This window comes from Muntiacus reevesi, chromosome 12 (assembly GCF_963930625.1).
Source record: "Muntiacus reevesi chromosome 12, mMunRee1.1, whole genome shotgun sequence".
NCBI classification, from domain to species: domain Eukaryota; kingdom Metazoa; phylum Chordata; class Mammalia; order Artiodactyla; family Cervidae; genus Muntiacus; species Muntiacus reevesi.
The window spans coordinates 48,203,924-48,223,046 of NC_089260.1; the positions used below are offsets into that span (position 1 = coordinate 48,203,924).

Here is a 19,123-nt window from a genome sequence, read left to right on the forward strand (position 1 = left end):
AAAATTTTTTTTTGTCTTATTGGGACAACAATAAGTCTCTACTTAGTGGATTTTATCATTGTTTTCATCTACTTGTTGTTATCAGTCTTGACCAGTCATAAGATTGAAAAAAAGTCTACAGAACAATTTTCACTACCATTTTTTTTTACAAGACAAAGAAAAGAGACCACAACTGGGGAACAATTTACCTTTGGTAGAGGGCAAGGGTATCCTTAATCATATTTCAAATTTCTTTGATACTGACAGGCTTTAAAGAAATTGTCTATTACTCCGGTAACTAAAATTTAGGAAAAGACATAAATTGGATCTCAGAAAACACTGAGATTATCTTTCTCTAAATTACTAATTTTATTGCCCCAAACAGAAAACATTAGTGATTTGTTGTTGAAACTAAGTTAACAATTGCAGAAAAGCAGCTGAAGACAAAATTCTGTATGTGTCCATGAGGGCTGAAAAGGCATGGCTTGCTTCTGCTTGGTGGATGGCTGTTAAAGACTGGGGTGGTGCCTTGGCTGGTCCTAAAGAATGAGTCACTCTCATGGCAAGAAATAGTCCTTGGTTAGTTACTCTATCTGTTCTACTTCCAACCAGCTTCTTGCTGAGTTTCTGCGTAGGTTCCTGGATGTGCAGACCCCTCCTTTTCATTCCTTACCACTGTTAGGATGTGACATTTTCTCCTAAGAGGTGAAATCAGTTTTAGATGATTTAGATGATCAGATGTGACATTCTGGGGACATGCTGAACTTACAGTGAGCTCCTGCTGCTCACTGTGGACAATGGATTTGGTAAGGATTAAGATGTCTGTAGGAACAGAAAACTTTTGTCATTTTTAATTATTAAGAAATAGAGTGTTATTTTAAACATCAATACAAACTTTTTTCCTTCTGGGAACCCTACTGTTCTTGAGACTCTTTTTTGGAATGTATGAGAACATTTCAAAGATTTCATCTTGATTAATTCTGTTTGATGAATTCAGACCATCCTAAAATCCTATTTGGTTACCATTTTTAGCTTTGGCAAATAATTCTATTTCAAAAAGAAAGGCACTATAAAAAAAAAAAAAAAAAGAAAGGCACTATAAATAGCATTAAATGTATATTTGAGCCAAACACATAATGAGTAGCATGCATTCAGCTGACATAGTTAGAACTGTTGTTGTTCAGTTGCTCGGTCCTGTCCAGCTCTTTTGTGACCCCATGGACTGTTGCCCACCAGGCTCCTCTGTCCATGGGATTCTTCAGGCAAGAATATTGAAGTGGGTTGCCGATCCTTCTCCAGATAATTAGAACTACATGTTACCAGTTTCAAGTGCAAAGCATCTGCATCAATCTTCCTCTCACATGCTTTGACTTTGTCCAAATGCATTGCCAAATGTGGAAACTGAAATTGTGGCTAAACACAAAATGTGTTATTACCTTGGGAATAAGTATGAGAATGACTTGGGCACTGGCATCTAGGGAATCAGAAAAAGAAAAAAATAAAGTGAAACCAGGAAATCTGAAGCTAGGAAGTTTTAAAGTAACACACATTGCATTCTAGTTTTAAGATGCTCTCAAAGTAGCGGCTGTTGACAAACACTGCACAATAGAAAAAGCCAGAAATCACCATTGACATAAAGCCAACTCGGAGTCTTTCCAGCGTTGTAGGATCATTCTTCCACGAATTATTCAAGCCGCAGTTAATGCCCATGGGGAACTGAGATGAGTGCTCCTGGGCTACAATAAAGTTTAAGATGAGGTCTCACCTCTCACTAGGTTAGGAGCTTTGGCCAAATTGACCCAGTGTTAACTATTCGCATCTCTGACCCCAACTCTCTCCTCTAAAATTTTCCTTGTATTTTCCTATCATCTTCAGGGTGTTTGGTTCATCTTCAAACAGGCTCTGGGCTGCTTCCTCTGGCAGCCCTTTGTGGCCTGCAGGCCCCCTCTGGTCACCACGTGGCGCCTCCGGCCCTTCTGGCTCAGGGATTTCGTTGCATCCCCAGCCCCGCCCTCCGTGTCCCCCTAAACTGAGATCACACCTGTCACCTTCTTCTCCCCAATCCCTCACCTCAATCTGCTCCTCCACAGATATCCCACGTCCTCCTCTTTCTAGAGCTTCCCTCCCTTAGCCTCCACATCCTGGTCGCCTCCTAGTCCTTGGTCAGCCCCTTCTCTGGCCTTCTGTTCTGTTGACCGCCATCCGATTGAGCCGCACAAAAGGGATTGTGTTTCTACTGCCCAGGGGACCCTGTCCTGGTGGGTCCCGCAGGTAAGCGCGTGCATACCCCCCAGCCCCCATCCCCACCCCCGACCCCCGCCTGCAAACTTGGACTGAAAACACCTGAGAGGGGAGAGGGGAGAAGGGAAAGGGGAAGGAAGGAAAAGCGTGAAACTCAATGATGGTCAAGATCTCCGAAACTGAATTAAGTGAACTCGGGCGTGGGCGGGTGTGAGTCGCCAGCGTGAGTCGAGGTTGCCATCTGGTGGGCGCGGTGGAAAGCGCCACGTGTAAGAGTTTCCCCTGGAGCGTCCCAGAGGGCCTGAGCCATCTGCAGGCTCCCGCGGGGAAAACCGAATAATGCACGGTCCCAGCGTTGTCCTTCACTTGGCATTACCTTCTAGGTCCTTCTCTGCTTTATGCCCCTCCAGGACAAGAAGAGGGACTCAAAGGGAAGGAAAACGACACTGTGGGAGGACACTCCGCTTCTCTTTTTGTTATATAACTTGCAAGCTCTCAGTAAGTCAGTCAGTTCAGTCGCTCAGTCGTGTCCGACTCTCTGCGTCCAAGCTCTCAGGCTACCTCAATTCATCATTTCTATTCCTCAGTTGTGGTCTGAATCCCACCTCCTCTTGCCTTCTTTGGACCTCCACCTGTCCCCTATGTCCCAGCCTTCCCCTTATTTGATCCTTGTCATCATAGTTAAGAGTTTCATGCTTAAAACTCTCACCCTCCTCTCCCCTCTGGCTTGCTCATCCTCTGGTTTCTCTTTTACTCATCCACATCCTGCTGACTCCATTTCCTTGACCTCCTGAACTCTGCAAAGTTATAGCCAGGCTCTCGTCTACACACCTTCTGGGATTGGCACAATTATCTTGATTTCCTTCCTGGTATCACTGATAAACTGGCCACATCTTAGCAAAGGTCAGCCTCTCCCCTGCACACTAAATCTCAGCTCTGCTCAGCTTCTCAAAACATCACTACCAACAGTTCTTCCTTTGCTCTCCTGCATCATCAACCCCCCGATCCCCAGCCACCCCCTCCCCCTCCCCCGCAACCCAGTTTGGGATTGACATGTACACGCTACTGTATTTAAAAAGGATAACCAACAAGGACCTAATGTATAGCAAGTACATAGAACTCTGCTCAATGCTATGTGGCAACCTGGATGGAAGGGGAGCTTGGGGGAGAATGTATACGTGTATATGTGTGGCTGAGTCCGTTTGCGGTTCACCTCGGTCTTCACATCCCTCCCTCTTTCCTGCACCCCTGTCCTCTGCGTCCTGCACAGGCCCGTTTCACCCCTGTGCACGTGCTCAGTGGCTAAGTCATGTCACCGTGACTCCATGGACTGGTCCCTGGGATTTTCCAAGCAAAAATACTGCAGCAGGTTGCCATTTCCTTCTCCAGGGGATCTTCCCCACCCAGGGATCAAACCTGCCTCTCTGGTGTCAGCATTGGCAGAGGTTTCTTTACCACTGTGCCACCTGGGAAGCCCCAAAATAAGGACACTGCATTGGCCAGGAATCAGAACCCAGACCTCCCACGTGGCAGGCAAGAATGCTACCACTGAACCAACGCCTAACTTCACTGCTATTCCCCTCAGGCAGTTCTCTGCTAACTTTAAACTGATCCAAAGCCTTTCGTCCTTGTACCCCCAGCACCTAGAATAGTTTCTGGTGCATTACCACACATACACACAGTATACATGTGCTGATTGGATACAGGCATTCGTCTTGGGCACTGTGCCAAGCTGTCCGCTGTCTGCCTCGACTGGGACCTGGAGCTCTCCTCTCGACCTTAGCTCCCTTAACGGTAGATCAGGCGAAGTATAAGCGGCTGCGTTTGGCTGCTTGGCTACTTAGCACACTGACAGCAGAGTCCAGGCCGCCGCGCTCTGCGGTACCGCGTCCCGGAAAGTGATCGGAGGAAAAACACGCGGGCCCGGGTGGGTCGCTCCCCAGGGGCTGCGTGGGCTCGGCCGCACCCTCGGGTCCCCTGGCTGCCCGCCCGTCCGGCCGGCCCGCACTCACGCTGCGCGTTGCAGAAGCCTCAGCAAGTGCACTACCCGGGCACGAGCGGCGGCCATGGCTGAGCCGAGTCCTCCTCCCGGCGACGCCCCCTCCGCCGCCGGCCAATCCCGGGCTCCGCTTCTCCTCCGCCCACCCCGCCGCGCAGCTCACCGGCTCCGCGCGGTCCCCCGCCCCAGCCACAGCGCTTGGGAACATTTTCCCACTAGTTGAAGCTACGGCTGCTCCAGCTGCAAAGTCTCATCGTCCACCTTTGAAATTGCCATACAGGTAACTGCTCCGGAGGGTTTTTGCCTGCTCTGATGTCTCTAGATAAAACGCTCTATTTCACAAGGCAAGGACATGGGGGACGGAGAAACAAGGGCAGCACCCCCCACCCCGTCCCAAATCCTTTAAATTGCTATTTTGCCTTCTTAAGTGTATTTTCAGAATAAACTAACACAACTGCATTTAAATTTGTTTTAACGGTAAATAAGAACCTTGCAAAAAATCCGTGTTTTTTTTTTTTTAACAAGACTAGTTTTGTTTGCAACTGCTAGATCAAGTCACAAAAGCCAGAAAAATTCCCAAACAAAACTCTAAAGAACAAAAAATCCCAGACAGTTGAGAAGAATTTAAAAAGTGTTAAATGCTCTATTAACGGTTTGGCTTTGGAAGAAGCTGTTCAGGATACCATTATGTTTTCTTTTTGTAATCAATGGTTAAAACTTGCCATGGTTACATGAGAAGGGAGAGCTTACAGCACCAAGTGCTCCAGGCCCCAGTGGAAACGATGATCAGTGATGGCACAGTTCAACTTTGTCAGAAGGTATGAGACAGTAAGTTGAAAATCTGTGTTTTTAGTAACCTATTATGAAATCGGAATTAATCTCGTCTTCATAGCAATTTCTAGAAGTAACTTATAAAAACTGGACAACAATGGAAAGATGAGACAAACTCTCAGTTTCCTATCAGGTGTCAGACCAAAAAGCAAGAGTAGGGTGGCTCACCAGAGCTATAATAGCAGAAAAGCCCCCCATTCTAGATCTGTATACTGTGAATCCTTTTCAGGAGGTATTTAGTTTTACAAAGATGAGTTACTTAAATCTGTTAGGGAAGGACACCCAGGATAACTGTGAATGTTTCACCTCCTAATTAGATCAGCTCAGGTCAATTTGACAAACCAGTCAAAAGATAGTAGTAATATTGCAAGTAAGGATTTTGTAGGTTTCTTTCTCTTTTCCCCAAACAGATCCCACCTGAAGCTTTAAAAAAAAATCTGCGATATAAATACTGATAAAGATTTAAGTATAAAATTAGGATTAGGACTTCCCTGGTGGTCCAGTGATCAGGATTCCACACTCCCAATACAGGGGGCCTGGGTTCGATCCCCAGTCTGGGAACTAGATCCCACATCCTGCAACTAAGACACAGCACAGCCAAATAAATAAACATTAAAAAAAAATTATGATTGAGGATTATTACCATTATTTAGTGAAGCCCATATTTATCATTTACAGCAAATTAATGTTTTCAGTGTTGAAAAGCATCAAATTTTGTTCGTGAAAGAGATATACTTTCAGTATTATATCTGACACCAAAAGCAGGATGAGTTTTTCTAATAAAGTGGCCTTGCTGAAATCATAATTTAGCTGCTACATTTTCTAGAAAGTAAATGAAAATAATCTGTACCAGGTATCCAGGTTATTGGCTTTACTTAAGATTTGTACCAATAGCCAAAAAGTTAGAAGCAACATTAGACACAGACACATTTTTAATATAAAACCTTTACAAGTCTTGAAAATGTAACCTTTTTGTTCCCACCTGCTTTGATAAATACACAAACTTGTCATCAAAATAATGCAGAAACCAGCTATTAAGTCTCTCCCTTAAACCCCATCCAAGGTTTAAAAAGAAAAAAAAGTCTGCTTAAAAGTAAAACTCATTCCTAGTTTTCACAGATTCTTTCCCTAAATCAGATATCCTTAAATACAACCTCTAATCTCCAGCCAGTTTTAGTTGTGAGAAATACATTAATTTGTCCAGTCCAACATTTACATATCATCTTCAGAGGAGGGCAGACCTGGCCCTTTAACTTCAAGCTCAATGAAGGCAGTGGCCAAATTTTGTGCATCTGGGTACTGTATCTAGAACTTAGCATTAAGTACAGTTCTTGATTTAGGAGAAGGTCCAAGCATGAAATTTACTTCCTCCTCTTTCCTCCTTGGTGTTGCCCCCCTTTTCTCTTGCCACTCATGCCGGGAGGCCCGGAACTCATCTTGCCTCCCAAACCCCCTTTCCTCTTCCCTCCTTGGCTGGGCGTGCTCCCTTTCCTCTTCCCCCCAGGACCCTGTCGGCCCCCCTTTCTCTTGCCCTTCTGACTCATTTTCCTCCGCTTAGCCGCCTCCTCCTGGTCCTCCTCTCTCATCTGCTTATTGGTGGCCCTCGTAATGTCCAACTGAGGCTTTTTGCTGTTCATCACTCGAAGCATCTCCAACTGGCTCTTTCTCTCGGCCGCAAAGTCCCCGAAAAGAGGCTGAAACTTCCTCTTCTTGCCGGAGCCCCTGGGCGCCTTCTCCTTGGGCAGGCGCTCCTGGAAGCGCCCCACAGAGGCAGTGGAGACCTTGGCCACCTGCATGGCGCGGCCCAGCTCCTCCTTACTCTGGTGTCCGGTAGGGTGCATGCCGGCCGCGCTGGGCAGCTGCATTTTGTGCGCGCGGGCCAGGTTACGCAGCCGGTTCAGCTCGTTCTTGGCCACCCGTTCCTTCTTAGCCTGAATCCGCTTGGCGAACTGGTCCTCCATGGGGTCGGCATTGCCCGGCACCTCGATCAGCCACTCCTTGGTGTCGTCGCGGGCGCGCTGGTAGCCCCAGCGGCGGCGCCACTGGCCGCTCACCTCGTCCCACACCAGATTGGTCTTCTTCTTGGGACGGATACCCTTGAGGCGCGCAAACTGCTGCCAGCGAGTAAGCGGCCGCGGCCGGGGCACCGGCTTCTCGCGCGGCAGACGAGTGCTGGGTTCCGGCAGCCGTGCCACCAGTGCCTCCTCCACGCGCTCGGTAGGCAGCTGCCACAGCTGGTTGATGAGCAGCTGCGTGTTGTCCCGCGCCAGGGCCTTCAGCTCGGCCTCCCGTGTGGGTCCCGCGTGCCGCAGCCCGGTCGGGGGGTTCCGGTCAGAGGCCAGCAAATTACCCAGGTCGAACTCCAGCTCCAATTCCTTGTGCACCGTGATGCGCTGTAGCTTCTCTGCCTCGTCCCGCTCCGCCTTTGCCAGCAGCTCCTCCACGCTCTGACCCTCCATAGCTCCGAATCGGCTCGCTGCCTCTGGGAGACGGTTCCAGTCACGTCTACTCCACAGGAGTTAAAACCGTGGCACCACAGACACGTGCGGCCTCCCGGACGCTCGGCCCGGAAGAGAAAGTTCCGCTTCCGGGGCACCCGGAAGGGGCTCATGGAGTGGGCTACCCGAGGAATGGCCGGCAGAGGGCGGTGTTGGAGAACAGATGAGATTAGAGGCGGCCCTTGGGGTGGAGCCGGAGGTAGGCGGAGCCGAGTCTGCGAATTCCGAGGCCTGATTGGGACCTTGGCTAGGATGAAGCTGCGGGAGGAAGTGGTCCTGTTCGAGTGGGGCAAGTTTGGGGGCCGCGGACTAAGGCGGCCCCGGAGCGACGGTGTTAGTTTTAGTGCGTGTAGAAAGTCAGTTCTCAAGATGTTTAGCCAGTCATTTTCACCAGAGCCCTGACACCTGTTCATGGTGTGCCCCCGGGTGTGGGCACTTCACCCGGGGATGTACAGAAAGCTAAGTGGAAACGGAGACTTGGGTTTATTTTGGGAGCAAGCGGGCCTGGCGGTTAGACCGCCCTGAAGGTGGCGTGGCTGTGCCCCCATCCTGCCGACCTCAAGTCTGGTCCCCGGAGCCAGGGGCCACCTCCTCTCCTGGCTGATGGCAGAAGAGCGCGGGGCTCTGCTGTGAGACCGCCTGGGTTCCGAGCTTGACCGCTCTGGTGTTTGACCTTCGGCTGTATAACTTGTTTGCGCCTGTTTTTAAACCTGTAAGATGGGATTGCAAATACTACCTCCCAGGTCTGCTGTGAAGATAAATGAGTTAATATGCTCCCAAGGGAGCTTACACTGGGGTTTTGAGCATATGAGTGCTCAATAAATGTGAGCTAAAGACCAATTATTATTTAATCCTCATCATGGCTCTGGGAACTCTGCTGAAAAGGCAGTCTTATACAGTGATTAAACACTAGGTTCTTGAATCAAGCTACCTAAAATAAGATCTGGGTTTCTTGTACCCACATTGGTCAGGTTTTTTAACTTAAGTCCTATTCATAAGTTGATGAATATGAAGCATTAGTTCCTGGTACAGTGTAAACATTCAATAAGTGTTGGCTATTGTTATTCACTATATTCCACTGATGACCGAAGCAGGTTCAGAGAAGTAAAATGACTTGTCTAAGGTTATACAGCCAGGAAGTGTGGGCGCAAGAGGGAGAGGGATCTAAACTCTGGCTCTAAGACTGCATACATATTCTCTGCAATGTCTTCCAGACTCTTGATACTCGAAAAGTGTGTTCTGTTGACCAGCAGTACAGCATCATCTGGGAGCTTGTTAGAAATGCAGAATCTCTGGCTTTAGCCCAGATGTTATGACTCAGAACCTTCATTTTAAGAAAATATCTTAGTGATGAATGGAAATGAAAAGAGTTAGCTACTCAGTGGTCTCCACCTCTTTGCTACTCCATGGGCCTCTGTCCATGGGATTCTCCAGGCAAGAATACTGGAGTGGGTTGCCATTCCCTTCTCCAGGGGATCTTCCTGACCCAGGGATCGAACCAGGGTCTGGGTTCCCACATCAGGCAGCTTCTTTACCATCTGAGCCTCCGAGGAAGCCATGAAAGTGAAAGTGTTAGTCGCTCAGTTGAATCCAGTTCTTTGAGACCCCGTGGACTGTAGCCCGCCAGGCTTCTCTGTTCATAGAATTCTCCAGGGAAGAATACTGGAGTGGGTTGCAATTTCCTTCTCCAGGGGAACTTCTCGACCTAGGGATTGAACCCAGGTGTCCTGTAATACAGACACCTTCTTTACCATCTGAGCCACCAGGGAAGCCATAGGTGTAGTCAGCTGTGGGAGGCACTGCTGATTGTGTGGTTGACAGGTTTTGTTTTCCTTTAATGGGAAGTTGGGAGTAGGTTAGGTTGGGCAGATCCCCTGGAAAAGGGAAAGTCTACCCACTCCAGTATTCTGGCTTAAAAAATTCCATGGATTGTATAGTCCATGGGGTTGCAAAGAGTTGGGCAGGACTGAGTGACTTTCACTTCACTGAGAGTAGTGAAGAAGGGGTTAGCTGAAGAATTAACCCATAGAAATGGGCATTATAGCCGTTAGGAAATAGACTTGAGTGTCTGCTAAAGAGGGCTTTAGACACACACCTGTCACACTTGCTCCCTAAGTTTGGGCTCTTCGTGAGTTAATTGACTTTTCTCAGCTCTGCTCTCTTCATTCACTCAGCAAACATTTTGTGACCGCAATTTATGCCTCAGGAATTTGCCTTTAATATTGTTTCTTCCTCTTTTCTAAAAGCATTTTAGGATTTGCTGGGGATTTTCCCAGTGTTTGCCTTATCACTCAACACCAAATCCTTAATACCAATCATCCCATGGGGCTGAGGCCAGGTCATAGGTTGTATTAGGTAACCTCCTTGGACTTTAAAGTTTCTTTGCCATAGAAGAGCGTTGAGGACACTGAAATAACTATTCTGGGTTTGGCTTAGATTCATTCATTCATTTAACAAACATTTGAATGACTACCATGTTTGAGACACTAGATGCAAAGATTACTGAGACCTTATGGAATAGTGGAGAAGAAAGAAAGCTTAAGAGAAATTTACAATATGGCATGATTAAGCCTTTAATAGGAAGTATAGCTATGTAGAATTGAGCTCTTTTGTCAGTCTTCTGAGTTAGGGGAAAAAAGAGCAGGTGTAGACATTGAATGGTATAAATTCTCACTGGATGAAATGCTATTTGGTTCGAATCATATAGGTCAACTCTTCATTGAACTTGAATTGTTTTATGTTTCATTATAATCCAAGTCAATTTTAATTTCCTTGATGACAGGAAACTGATTTTTACTTTCACTTTGCTGAGCCTAGCACTGGACACATAACAGGTGTTCAGTGCATACTTGTTTGAAAGAATAAACCTGATTTCTAAATTAAAAAGGGATTAATGTTGGCTGTTCTAGTCAAGGTAAGCAAAACCAGTAAGACCAGGATTTGGAGCTTTAAGAAATATCAGTCTTATTGAGGCAGCTTGCATTTGGATCATGTTTATGTTGGACAAGACTGTGCAGTGTTAAGAAAGAGAGAGCCTACCAGGGATGTGCAGATATATGTGAATATGCTATAATAGCATGGCAAAGGGTTGTACTTTTCCTCTTACTGGTTTTCCCCTTTGTCTTTGCTCCTTTCTCCCATAATGCAGCTAAATCCCAAGTTTGGTCATCAGACCCCTCTTCTTTTCTCTATATACCTATTCTCAATGCCATTTCATCCACTCATTTTCTCAGCCGCTACTGCTGTGCAGATGATTCTTAGAGGCACATCTTTCCCCCTTTCCTTCTCAGAGCTCTAGACTCTAATCTCTGATCACCTGCTGGGCTCTTCCGCCATACTCTAAATTCAGTATGTCTAAGACTACATAACCCATCATCTTCCTGAAAATTTGCTTCCATCATCCATCCATCTACCTTTCCATCTCTGCAACAAGAGAAACCACTCTAATGAGAAACTCGAGGACCACAAAGAAAAGCAGCCCTCACTCTCTGCAGTGGGAGAAGCCCAAGCACAGCAATGAAGACCCACCACAGCCCAAAAATAAAAATAAATAAATAAATAAATCCAGTCAGTCTATTAAAATTTGTTTCTGTATTATTCCTTTCTCATCCTTACAACCATGACCTTACCCTAGACTGGAACTCTTGTTTCTCCAGATACTTTCTCCGCTTTGCTCTCTGCTCTGGCTTTCGCACATAACCAGCAGGAGGCAGTGACAGATCAGAAGTGAAGAGAGAAGGATGAAGGCATGTTTGTCCCTTGCATGTTCAGTCTTGTCCGAATCTTTGAGACCCCATGGGCTATATAGCCTGCCAGGCTCCTCTGTCCATGGAATTTCCCAGGCAAGCTGGCAGCAATGGGATTTGAACCCACACCCCCAAAGAGACTGGAGCCTTAACCCAGTACCTTAGGCGGTCAACCACACTACACTGCTTGTCCCTAGCCCTCTGCAGACTGGTGTGGGTCGGCTGATCACTAACTGAAAGGCCATAGCTCCAGTCAGGCATTGCTCCACATGTAGCCACCTCTCCCTGCTCCTTTAATTGCTTTGCAGGGCTAGGGGTGGTTACGGCTTTTACCATTGTGGTTCTATTCTTTGTGAATTTCCTTAGGCCATGTCCACATTGTTGTAATATTCCCTTTGCTAATCTGAAATTCCCTGGCCCGACTGCTACCTGTTTCCTGCCAGGACCTTGACTGGTACCCAGAGACCCATCCCAGAGCATCCTAGCAGTTTCCTGCCTCTGTGCTCTCTTAGAGCCTCATCTGGAGGACTTATCTTTCACAGATTTAGCCAAATCACTCTTCTCCTCAAAAACTCCTCTATCTTGTTCTTGGTCTTGGATGTCAATGATCTGACCCCAAACTACTCTTTTTACTCACATGGCCTGATACTGCTCCTTTTACTTGCTTTCCAGATACTTCTTCCCCATCCTAGTTTCCATCTTAGCTATTTTCTAGAGCCTTACTTACTTCTCTCAAGAAAGGCAAAGATGAGGGACAGGACAGAAAAAGCAGTGATTTTATTTTTATAGCAACTTTGAGAAACAATAACAAAAGTGAACCTATTAGGGAGATTCCCCTCCCCCAGCCATGGACAGGAGGATTAAAGATGGGAAAGTAGTACCTTTCTTGTTCACTCAAAACATAACTAGATGGTCCTTAAAACATTTTTGCAAGCTATTTCTTAATTCTTTTGATTAACTCAGATTTCCTTTCTAAACATTTCTCAGTTACCCCTTTTGGTAGCAGAAATCATGGGGAATGATCCAACCATTCTCTAGTCCTGCTGTGAGCACAGTTATTTTGAGTACTTTTGTCAAGGAAATTCAATGTTCCAGTAATTAGATACAATAGCAGGAAAAGACTCTTGAAACACATTATTTCCACAAGGTTCATTTTCTTTCTTTCTTTTTTTAACGGATTTATAATTTAATTTGGAAGTACTTGAAAGGAAAATTTAATTTTGAAATTTTCTTAATCATAGATAAAAATCTGTGTATTCATGTAGTTTGGTTTAATCAGAAACCCACACACAAAAATCTATCATTTTGTTTGAAAGGGAAGAAGATATATAATTAAGGTTTTGTGTGGTTAGTGTGAAGCAGACTGAACATCATGCTGTTGCCTAGAAGGAACTGTGGATTTCAGGATAGTAAAAAATGATGGTAGCGTTTTAGAACTGACTTAAGTTGTTTTGTTCTCTGTAAAATACACAAAGGTTCCACTTCATAAAACTGCATTTGCCAAAATCTTATTATCACCTGTAAGATAAGAAAGCCCCTCTAGCCGATAGTTTTCATTCATGACTGCATCATTAAATCCCAAGGGAAAAAAATTGGTTTGAGATTTAGAGTTCAATATAGAATGAAAGAGATAAAAAGGAAAACTGAAGTTCCAGAATTTTATGGATATATGCACTTTAAGAATTCAGTAATGGAAGATTTAGATCCATTTATTAAACTATCATTCTCTGTTATACTTTAACTTACAAAAGTAAAATTGCAATGAGTGAGAAATCTTTTTGTTTTTTTTCAATGAAATCTGAATAATTTTTGTAAGTAACTTGAGAGTGGATTTACTCCACATCAGGTAACTAAGTCCTGAATTCCTTCCCCCTAATAAAAGCAACTGCATTGCCACCCAGTCTTCAACTTGTCTTTGCAGTCATAGACCGTGTGTGAACATATATTGATCTGCCCATCAAAATTTTCTTCTAAATTTCCCACATGAGCAATATCAAGAATGCACAGGAAAGTTAGTCCTATACCAAACAAACATTAATTCTTGGCCCTCTTAGCCAAAAATTATTTCTAAACATTATTTCTACAACATGTCTGTGAAAAATGAAAACAACAGAAAGAAAACTAAAACTATGACCCTACATATGGTAAGTTCTATAGCCCGCACTTTTCTTTCTCTAAGTGTTTTTACTTCCCAGAGGAAGACAGCAAAGCAAAGGATCTCTTAGTGGCAAATAGGTGTATGATTGTGTCCTTGTCAGCATCCCAAGAGTGCATGGCAGTCTCAGTCAGCTCCCGGGGTGCCTGGTGACACAGAAGATCCAGTTGCCTGTGGTGTGTGTACTTTTCCAAAGGCCCAATTAGGAGTCATTATTGAGAATGTATAGATAATGTTCCTGACATTTTCCAGGCATTTCAACTGCCTCATTATCCAAGACAGTGTGGATTTCAGCTGGGGAATCGCCTTCCTATGGTGGGTCCTGGGTTTCCTTCTCTAGAAAGCCTGTGGATTAGGCTTTAAGTCTCAGACTTCAGTTTATTCATCTGGAAAATGAAGGGTTTTGACCAGGTGGCCTTTATGATTCATCTCTATGAGTCTTTTCTTTTGTTAAAAATCGGGTGGAGAGGGAGGTGGGAGTGGGGATCGGGATGGGGAATACATGTAACTCCATGGCTGATTCATGTCAATGTATGACAAAACCCACTACAATATTGTAAAGTAATTAGCCTCCAACTAATAAAAATAAAAAAATTAAGTAAAAAAAAATTTTTAAAAAGAGCCCAGAAAAAAAAAAGCTATGTTTTGGGGGACCTCCTTGGTGGTCCAGGGGTTAAAACTTCACGCTGTCAATGCAGGGAGCCTGAATTCAATCCCTGCTCAGGAAACTAAGATACTATGTAGCTAGGCCAAAAAAATAATAAGAATAAAAGAAAGCCATTCTTAAAAAAATTAAAGTGAGAAGTTAAAAAAAAACTATAAAAGAAAAGCTATACTCTTCCGATGCTCCAGTATTGCTTTCTTATAAAGCACTTTCTCTTCTGGTTATTGATTGAATTTTTTGACAGATGTATCCGTTTACCAACCTCCCCCTCTTCCTGAGTCATTTATTTCATTTCCTAGGCTGGTTGTATGACTCCACATAGTGAAATAGCTTCCTGTGCGCACAAGGAGACTGTGACTATACAAGTGCTAATCAGTTTTTAATAATGTGGAGGTTGATTATTGTGTTTTGTAGGTTTTTCATGATGCTTTTCTTTTTCTTTTTTTTTTCTTTCGCTTACCATTAAACTTCTTTAAGAACTCTAAGGCAGGGTAGAGAATGAGCAGAGTATACACTGTTTTACTATTTGTTCTCTGTTCTGGAAAAATGTCTTATAGGGAAGAAGATAGAAGATATATTTTAAAATATTTTAAAGGTATTTATATATTGAGGTCAGGTCTGGGAATGAAAGATTATGGTAGATTGGCTTTATTTGTATCTTTTCTGGCCCAAGATCTAGAAGTGATGCTATTCTTTGATTATTACAATTATAGAAACGTTTTAGAGAAAGCTTCAAAGTTAACTCCCTCAAATAATAAAGTCGGGGCAGTTTTGTGTTTTGTGTTGCTGCAGAGAAAGCTAGTCAAGAGAATTTCAACACAAGGAAGGGAAAGCAGAGGCATACCCCATGCGGAGAGACTGTAGTTTTCCTTCTAACCCACTGCAAAGAAAGTGAATATTGCAATAAAGCAAGTCATCTGATATTCTTTTGTTTCCCAGTGCATATAAAATATGTTTACATAATTCTTTAGTGTTAAGTGTGCAGTAGCATTATGTTTAAAAAAAAAAACAGTGTGTGTGTGTGTGTGTGTGTGTGTTCAGTCTCAAAGTTTTATCCAACTCTTTGCAACCTCATGAACTGTAGCCTTCCAGGCTCCTCTATCTGTGGGATTTTCCAGGCAAGAATACTGGAGTGGGTTGCCATTTCCTCCTCCAGGGGATCTTCCAGAACCTGGGATAGAACCCATGTCTCCTGCATCTCTTGCACTGGCAGGCTGATTCTTTACCACTGAGCCCCCCCAAAAAATGTGCATACCTAAATTAAAAATAATTTATTACTAAAAAATGCTAACCATCATCTGGTAATTCAGCATTACCACAAACCTTTCAAGTGGTAAAAAACAAACAAACAAACAGTATTATCTGCAAAACACAATAAAATAAAGTACCCCTGTAGAATAAAATAGAATAATATTTCTGGTATGTTTAGTATTTATTCAAAGAATGTGTCTTGGTGATTTCTGGTCTGATTACCTGGGGACAAATTCCCCAAGGGTTCATCATCCCGTCTGAAAAATGAGCTAACGTTATTTCTTGGTTTTAGACTTCTGTGAGTGGGAGATAAGTTATTCAAACACACTTTTGCAAAGAACCCTTGTGAGGTGTCAGGAGACAGGTTCTGACCCCATTTCCCTACTTCTTAGTTGTGGGTGGCTTGGTAAGTCACTTCACCTCTCTTTGTCAGTTTCTCTATCTATGACTCGAGCTTCACTAGCTTCTCTCCATGCCCATTCTAGCTTCGTGTAGCATTGTGCTTTTGTTAATATGGCCTCAAGAGAGAAGTGTGGGTGACCGGGAAACATAGAGTTGAAGACAGAGATTCTTAATTGAACGAACTTCAGGGGGACATGAATTCCTTGGTGTTTTGTGCAAACACGTGTGTGTATGTGTCTGCACCTCAATGAATAGAAACTTTTTTTATCCCCATCAGATTCTCTAAAACCTCTGTGACTCTCTACTTTCACCTGCATGGTTGAGAACTATGTACTGTAGAGGAGGGAGATAATGAAGGGAGTAACTGGTGAACATTTTTATGTAAGAATAACTTGAGTTGGCCTTTAAGCCAGGGTAGAGTTTAAGTAGATGGGAGGAGGAAGATGGTAGTGATGGGAGGAGAAAGATAGTACCATCCAGTAGATGGTAGTGATATGAGTAAAGACACATAGCCAATATTTTACAGAGCAAGTACAGTGTTTCAAGCAATGATTATAAATCTTCACAGTGGGCCTAGGAGGTAGATATTACTAGTATACTCATTTTATGCTGCCCCCTGCCTCACCACCTCACTACTAGTTTGTTCTCTGTGTCTATGAGTTTTGGATTTTTTGTTAATTTTACTTTTTTTAGATTTAAAATATGTGGGTCATATGGTATTTGTCTTCCTATGTCTGACTTATTTTACTTAGCATGATGCCTTAAAGCTCTATCTGTGTGGTTGCAAATGGTGAAATTTCATTCTTTTTTTCTGGCTGAATAATATTCCGCTATATCTATATATAGCACATTTAAAAAATCCATTGATCCATTGATGGACACTTGGATTGTTTCCTTATTATGGCTTAATGTAAATAATGATGCAGTGAACATGGGGGTACAGAGAATCTTTCTAAGTCAGGGTTTTGTTTCCTTTGGATACTCAGAAGTGGAATGGCTGGGTCATATGGTACTTCTATTTTTAGTTTCATTGGTATTATTGGCTTATACTGGGGAGCATTGCTCTTTTTCTCATCTCTAGTAGAGTTTGTATAAGATTGGTACATCTGACTACTTGAAAGCTTGATAGGATTAAAAATTATGTAGGCCTGGTGTTTTCTCGGGGAGGAGATTTTAAAGTTCTGATTCTTTTTTATGAGTGGAGTCATTTTTCTTCTCAAAACATTTTTGGTAAGATACATATTTCTAGGAATTTGTCTATTTCTTTCAATTTTTCCAATCTATTGGCATAAATTTTTCATAAGATCCTCTCAAATATTCTCCTCTTTATCTAAAGTTATGTGTTGTCTCACTCCTAATATTTTTTGTCATATTCTCTCTTTCTTCTTGATCAGTCTTACCAAAGGACTTTCTATTTAGTTTTTGCACACATATATATAGATTTTGACTTGATTGATACTCTCCAGTGTATCTTTATCTTTCATCCTATTAATTTTTGCTCTTTTATTCATCTTTCTTAAACTTAGATAGTGTTATTCTTTTTTTAAGAAAACATCTCTAGTTCAACTTCAGTTCAGTTCAGTTCAGTTCAGTCGCTCAGTCATGTCTGACTCTTCGTGACCCCGTGGACTGCAGCACACCAGGCCTCCCTGTCCATCACCAACTCCCGGAGCCTACTCAAGCTCATGTCCATTGAGTCAGTGATGCTATCCAACCATCTCATCCTCTGTCATCCCCTTCTTTCCCGCCTGCAATCTTTCCCAGCATCAGGGTCTTTTCCGATGAGTCAGTTCTTTGCATCAGATCACCAAAGTATTGGAGTTTCAGCTTCAGCATCAGCCCTTCCAACGAATATTCAGGACTGATTTCCTTTAGGATGGACTGGTTGGATCTCCTTGCTGTCCAAGGGACTCTCAAGAGTCTTCTCCAACACCACAGTTCAAAAGCATCAATTTTTCAGCATTCTGCTTTCTGTATAGTCCAACTCACATCCATACATGACTGCTGGAAAAACTATAGCTTTGACTAGATGGACCTTTGTTGGCAAAGTCTCTGCTTTTTAATAAGCTGTCTAGGTTGGTCATAGCTTTTCTTCCAAGGAGCAAGTGTCTTTTAATTTCATGTCTGCAGTCACCATCTGCAGTGATTTTGGAGCCCCCAAAAATAAAGTCTGTCACTCTTTCCACTGTTTCCCCATCAACTTGCCATGAAGTGATGGGACCAGATGCCATGATCTTAGTTTTCTGGATGTTGAGTTTTAAGTCAACTTTTTCTCTCTCCTCTTTCAGTTTCATCAAGAGGCTTCTTTGCTTTCTGCCATAAGAGTGGTATAATCTGCATATCTGAGGTTATTGATATTTTTCCCAGCAGTCTTGATTCCAGCTTGTGCTTCATCCAGCCCAGCATTTCTCATGATGTGCTCTGCATATAAGCTAAATAATCAGGGTGACAATATACAGCCTTGACATACTCCTTTCCTGATTTGGAACCAGTCTATTGTTCCAAATCCAGTTCTAACTGTTGCTTCCTGACCTGCATACAGATTTCTCAAGAGGCAGGTCAGGTGGTCTGGTATTCCCCTCTCTTTAAGAATTTTCCACAGTTTGTTGTGATCCACACATTCCAAAGCTTTGGCATAATCAATAAGGCAGAAGTAGATTTTTTTGGAACTCACTTGTTGTTTCGATGATCCAGTGGATGTTGGCAATTTGATCTCTGGTTCCTCTGCCTTTTCTAAATCCAGCTTGTATATTTGGAAGTTTACGATTCATGTACTGTTGAAGCCTGGCTTGGAGAATTTTGAACATTACTTTGCTAGCGTGTGAGATGAGTGCAATTGCGTGGTAGTTTGAGCATTCTTTGGCATTGCCCTTCTTTGGGATTGGAATGAAAACTGACCTTTTCCAGTCCTGTGGCCACTGCTGAGTTTTCCCAATTTGCTGGCATATTGAGTGCACCACTTTAACAGCATCATCTTTTAGGATATGAAATAGCTCAACTGGAATTCCATCACTTCCACTAGCTTTGTTTGTAGTGATGCTTCCTAACGCCCACTTGACTTTGCATTCTAGTGTGTCTGGCTCTAGGTGAGTGATCACACCATCATGATTATCTGGGTCATGAAGATCTTTTTTGTATAGTTCTTCTGTGTATTCTTGCCACCTCTTCTTAATATCTTCTGCTTCTGTTAGGTCCATACCATTTCTGTCCTTTATTGTGCTCATCTTTGCATGAAATGTTCCCTTGGTATCTCTAATTTTCTTGAAGAGATCTCTAGTCTTTCCCATTCTATTGTTTTCCTCTATTTCTTTGCACTGATCACTGAGGAAGTCTTTCTTATCTCTCCTTGCTATTCTT

The 19,123-nt window shown here is 43.5% G+C and overlaps 2 protein-coding genes across 4 annotated transcripts in view; both read right to left on the reverse strand.

Moving 5' to 3' along the window:
• Positions 1 to 4,310, reverse strand: part of ADHFE1 (alcohol dehydrogenase iron containing 1) — a 32,489-nt gene extending 28,179 nt beyond the window's left edge. For all 3 annotated transcript variants that reach the window (XM_065902887.1, XM_065902888.1, XM_065902886.1), the window contains exons 1-2: positions 4,233 to 4,310; positions 1,416 to 1,453 (exon numbers count right to left, since the gene is read on the reverse strand). In XM_065902887.1, coding sequence (XP_065758959.1) covers positions 1,416 to 1,453; positions 4,233 to 4,288 — 94 coding nt within the window. In that variant the 5' untranslated portion in view covers positions 4,289 to 4,310. The remainder of the gene's footprint in view (positions 1 to 1,415; positions 1,454 to 4,232) is intronic.
• A 1,596-nt stretch (positions 4,311 to 5,906) lies between these two features.
• Positions 5,907 to 7,606, reverse strand: RRS1 (ribosome biogenesis regulator 1 homolog). Its single transcript, XM_065902863.1, has one exon. The coding sequence runs from the start codon at positions 7,507 to 7,509 to the stop codon at positions 6,412 to 6,414; it is 1,098 nt and encodes a 365-aa protein (XP_065758935.1). The 5' UTR covers positions 7,510 to 7,606; the 3' UTR covers positions 5,907 to 6,411.
• Between the last annotated feature and the right edge of the window lie 11,517 nt (positions 7,607 to 19,123).

Excerpts from the sequence above, each read along its gene's own strand:
- RRS1 (XM_065902863.1), bottom strand. The coding sequence starts at position 7,509 with ATGGAGGGTCAGAGCGTGGAGGAGCTGCTGGCAAAGGCGGAGCGGGAC.